Source organism: Cynara cardunculus (genome assembly GCF_001531365.2).
Source record: "Cynara cardunculus var. scolymus isolate 2C chromosome LG 3, CcrdV1, whole genome shotgun sequence".
Classification (NCBI taxonomy): Eukaryota; Viridiplantae; Streptophyta; class Magnoliopsida; order Asterales; family Asteraceae; genus Cynara; species Cynara cardunculus.
This window is the reverse complement of record NC_037530.1, coordinates 31,416,134-31,421,218: the sequence shown is the minus strand read 5'-3', so window position 1 is coordinate 31,421,218 and position 5,085 is coordinate 31,416,134. Positions and strand designations below refer to the sequence as shown.

Genomic DNA, 5,085 nt, shown 5'->3' with positions numbered 1-5,085 from the left:
CAAACGGGTCGGATATTTGGGTCAAGGTCCATTAAAATTGGGCTTATTGCAATTTGTAGAAAGCCCGGCCCATATGGGTGTGATTGGAATGGAAGAAAGGGGGGGATCGCTCCTTTTCTGGCTCTCAACGATTCATCAAGCACCACCTGTTGGTTAACACTCCAAATACGTTAAATCAAAACTATAAAACCCAACATTCATGTATCCTAGCGACAACACATGCCCACGCTCGCACCTCATCCACGCGCTCTCTTTTACCTCACACCACAATGTGGACCCCACTGAGTCAACACGACAAGGCCTGACACGCGCGTCGAGAATCATTACCCCACGCGCCCTGGAGAATTTTGCCCTAGTCGCCTGCGAACTCCCCCTCTCCCTATATCGGGCACCATCATGCTTCATCGTTTCCGCCTCCGATCCCTGTCTTTCGATTCGGATTCTATCGCTATAATTCGATCCCGACCACCACCTTCTGTCGACTGGCGCTCCTGATCTTCTCGGTGAGTTTCGAAATCCCTATTTTCTTTTGGTATGTTTCTGTTTGGTTTAGATCTGTGATTATGTGATCCGTGTGATGTTTGAGAGATGCGATTTTGTTGAAATTTGATTTGGATCTGATGATTGCGGGTGTTTTTGGTTGAATTTGTAGGGTCAAAGATGGAACCCATGGATATTGTTGGTAAGACGAAAGAGGATGCTTCGCTCCCGAAAGGTTCGTTTGATTTCCTTCGTGTTTGTATTCTATGATTTGTTGTATGTATGTCTGATATCTGTGACTGTATATCGAGCCTTTACCACTCCGTTGTTCTTGACGTTTGCTTTGATTCTGTGGTCAATTACCTAAAAGCATCGGGCGCACCTCGTGGGTCTGCAAATTGAACTTTTAAGTGCTTTTGCAGTGTTTTTTTTAAATTTTAAATAATAATAATAATATACATGAGGAATAGCTGCGTCAATGAATTTGGTTTATTCTGATGATTTTAGTAATTTAATTTTGTTTATCATCTGTCCAAGATCTCGGTGTCAGAGCGGGAATCAATCTGATTAATTGATTTATCACTTGATCCTAAATCCTGATACAGACACAAATACTGATATGCATGTGTTAACCATATGTGCAACCATGTTCTTCCATGTCCCTCATCTACGCTGTGAAAAGCTAATGCGTGCCTGTGTGTGTGCCCAGAAAAGATGGCTATGCGAGTGTTCATATTGAGTACCTGGAAATTGGGTTACTTTTGCACGCCACTGGTTGGATCTGCAAACTTGTGTTGAATTTTCCTTGTAATGAAAACTAAACCATGTTATTAACAAAAGTACCAATAACCATATGTTTTTTGTTGTGTTGGTTAAAACCTTTTTCTATTTTTGTTGATTTTGGCTTTATTATGTTCTCTAAGACGCTGTTAGGTTACTGGTCGTATTTTTGTGTTGGCTCAGCACTCAGCAGTGATTTTGTATGGATAAGGATCTGTTATAGAATTTCCCCCAAATTTTTTATGAGTAGAGCATGGGAAGCTGTCTTGGTATGGTCAATACTCACATGTGCTGATCATTACATACAGTACCTTAAATGTAGGCCACACCTGTTTGACTTGTGGGTTTGCCAGTGCACTCAACCGGCTTGTTGCCCGATGTACTTATTTGTAGGGCCTTTGCCTACCAAAAAGTTATATATCTGGATGTAAGGTGAACAATTTTTTATTACAAGAATGTGGAGGTTGATACGATGATACTTGATGACCCTCGGAAGCTCCTTAAAAGTTTAACATTGTTTAATTTCTACCATATAGGTCAAAGGTGTGAATGGCGATTCATTGTTGTGCTTAGATATTTGCTTTCTTAGTATTCATGTTTATATTTTGAAGATAGTAATTCATTTGCATGTGTATTTTGTCTGGATGCATAATCTTACATTGAATTTATGTTTCTGTTGTATGCCAGTGTTGTTTATGACGTCAGTTAATAAAATCGTATTCATGTCCTCTGCTTTATTGATATCCATTGCGGGCTTGACCCACTCTAAGGTTAGCCGAACACCCAAATTTTGTAAGGTATTGTTATTACACTGCATATAAGTGGAAGCGTTATATGTTGCTAGTTGATGATCAACATGCCTATAATTGTATGTTCTGATATATAAATATTGCGTTGCCTTATATTATTACAATGGAGTTCGTGTTGGCTCTCCAATTTGTCGCATGTATCTGAGTCTTACAACACCCTTAATTTGGTTTTTTGGAGACCAATCCTCTTATATGTTAATGTTGGTAAGCGTATATCGTTTATTGAATCTTAGGTCTACTTGTTGTTTGTTGTTGCCGAGTATTTTGAATTATTGTATGTCCGTGGGATTAAGCCTCGTAGAGGCATGTGGATACTGGAAATGAGCACCTTGTTCAAGTAGCACTTTCCAGACTGATTTGATGATTTCCTGATCACATGTCGATAATCCTTTAAGAAACTTAAGAAGAGGAATGCAAAATGGAGATGAAAATGGAAATCCAGTTTTGAGTACACCATGGTCACTTGGCATGAAGTTGATGGCAAGGTAGAAGCCATAAATAAGAAATCACAAGTGTTGTCTATTATCTAGGGACATGTCACATTGGAGACATGTTAAGCTTCACCTCGAATCTGCATGTGCTAATTGCCTTTTTGGTCTGCAGGTTACTTGTTTAACCTGTTGGATGGCTTTTTTTAAGTTTTTTTGCTGATGCAAGTTTTTGTTTATATGCATGCAGCTACTATGACTAAAATAATTAAGGAGATGTTGCCTCCAGATGTACGTGTTGCAAGAGATACTCAAGATCTTTTGATTGAGTGTTGTGTAGGTGAGATCCTTGTCATGCTTTCAAGCTTATGTGCAGTTACTTCATTTGTCAGTGCATGTTTTTCCTTGGCAATAGATTAGATGGATTAGGATGAGAGATGGAATTTTTTTTTGTTTTTAGTTCGCTAGGAGCATCATGAATGTGGCTATCATGTTTTAGAAAGTTCATGGTTTGTTATATTTTTAGGAGCCAATTCTTTATATAGTCGATATTGCAAGTTCGTGATTTGATTCTCTTTTGACAAGTATTGACCTTACAGCCAGTTGTCTGCTCTTGTTTTACATTGACTTGGGTTTATTAACACCGAACACACTTGAGTCATGTTTAACTTCATATTTCAAAAAAGTTTGTTCATGGCATTTGCTCTGATTGTTTTTTAGTTCATGTTTATGCACTGCTTGTGTTTTAATTGATGTTTAACTTAATATTTGAACTGAACCTCTCTTATATGATCCATTGTCCTCCCTCCTGCAGAGTTCATTAATCTTATTTCATCAGAATCAAATGAAGTGTGTAGCAGAGAAGATAAAAGAACAATCGCACCAGAACATGTTCTCAAGGCATTAGAGGTTCGTTAATTGCATACATAATCATGATAACCATATTCATTTTGCATGCTTCACCTTAGGATGCACATGTGATGATGTTTAGTGTTGTACCTTGGATACGCCTGCATTAGGTTGTCATTAGTTTTTATACCCTGTCACCCATACTTACCAATACTGTGGAACTTGTTGCAATAGATTGATTTAGGCATTGTTGTGTTGTTAACCCATATGACAGCTCCTTCAGTTCTAGTAGTATTATTGTCTTTCTTTTGTTTGGTATGGATGGTAAATTAAATTAAATATTAAGATCACAATTATCCTTCTTGAAGTTACATATGAAATGCATCAATGAATGTTAATTATCATCTTCTTAATTGTTCATCCATTGTCCAGTAAGACGTTTACCAGGTGATCTTCCAAGTGCCTTCATGTAGAGGTCTGGTCATGCTGCTTGCATTCTGGTTTTGATCACTTGTCATGATGTATAATTAATAGTATAAGAAGATGAAACTGCGATTGGTTGACAGTCTCCACCAGCTTCTGCCTTTTATGGTTTTTTATTTTGTTACTGGACTAGTTTGCCGATATCCACCAAACTTTCTGCTTATTTCTTGTATAATTTGTCATCTATAATTTTTCCAGGTTCTTGGTTTTGGGGATTACATAGAAGAAGTTTATGCTGCCTATGAACAACACAAACTCGAAACAGTGGTAATGGTTTGTTTTTTAATTTTTGGCACCATAATGTGATAAATGGTTGTAGAAAGTGGTGTTTGAGGTGGAAATGATGGAACAGGATACTGTTAGAGGTGGAAAGTGCACAAATGGAGCAGAGATGACTGAAGAAGAAGCATTAGCTGAGCAGCAGAGGATGTTTGCGGAGGCACGTGCCAGAATGAACGGTGTTGCAACTGCACCCAAACCGCCTGAAGCCGAACCAAGTTTGAATAGCTAACTTACTCTTAGATCCCTTTTTAAACTAAAAAAAAAAAGAAAGAAAGTAGGCAAGCTTCCTTACAACCCCATCCCTCCCTCCCTCCTCTTTTTAGCTTCTTCATCTCTCTATCATGTACAAAGTCCCTTTTGGTTAGTTGACTGCTACCTGTTTGAATGTTAGTGTAATTTGTACTCCCAATTTATGTCTATATGCTTGCTGATTAGTCTTAAGTCAAAGCTGCCATCTTATTTGTTAGGCATGTTGCAGCTGAATGATTTCTTGATTTGAAAGGGAAATGAAATAGAAGGAGGTTCTTTTGATGATTCACATAGGACTGTAGCTTCTTTTATATATATATATATATATATATGTATATATATATGTATATGTATATGTATATATATATGTATATGTATATGTATATGTATATGTATATGTATATGTATATGTATATGTATATGTATTTGTTATGCAAGCTGGAAAAAACCACCTCCCTATCTCTTCGTAGACCCTACATTTATGTGGGATTTACTGGGGGTACGTTTGGTTTATAAGAATGCATTTTTATTTTATTTTATTTTATTTTATTGGTTTTCTGAAAATGTTTAGATATTGCTTTATAATTTGAGTTAAATCTATTGGATAAATGATTTCTGAAAACACTTATTTTTGGATGATTTGAGGTTGGGAAATTGTAGATGTAAGATGATAAAATTGTATCAAGGCATGCCAGATCATGTCTAAAATGGTAAATTTTCTGACT

General features: G+C 37.0%; 1 protein-coding gene across 1 annotated transcript; it reads left to right on the top strand.

The window, feature by feature from the left end:
• Positions 1-368: 368 nt before the first annotated feature.
• LOC112510457 (protein Dr1 homolog) lies at positions 369-4,555 on the top strand. Its single transcript, XM_025115877.1, has 6 exons — positions 369-503; positions 653-715; positions 2,748-2,837; positions 3,312-3,406; positions 4,028-4,096; positions 4,182-4,555. The coding sequence occupies exons 2-6, from the start codon at positions 661-663 to the stop codon at positions 4,338-4,340; spliced, it is 468 nt and encodes a 155-aa protein (XP_024971645.1). The 5' UTR covers positions 369-503; positions 653-660; the 3' UTR covers positions 4,341-4,555.
• The last annotated feature ends 530 nt before the right edge of the window (positions 4,556-5,085 follow it).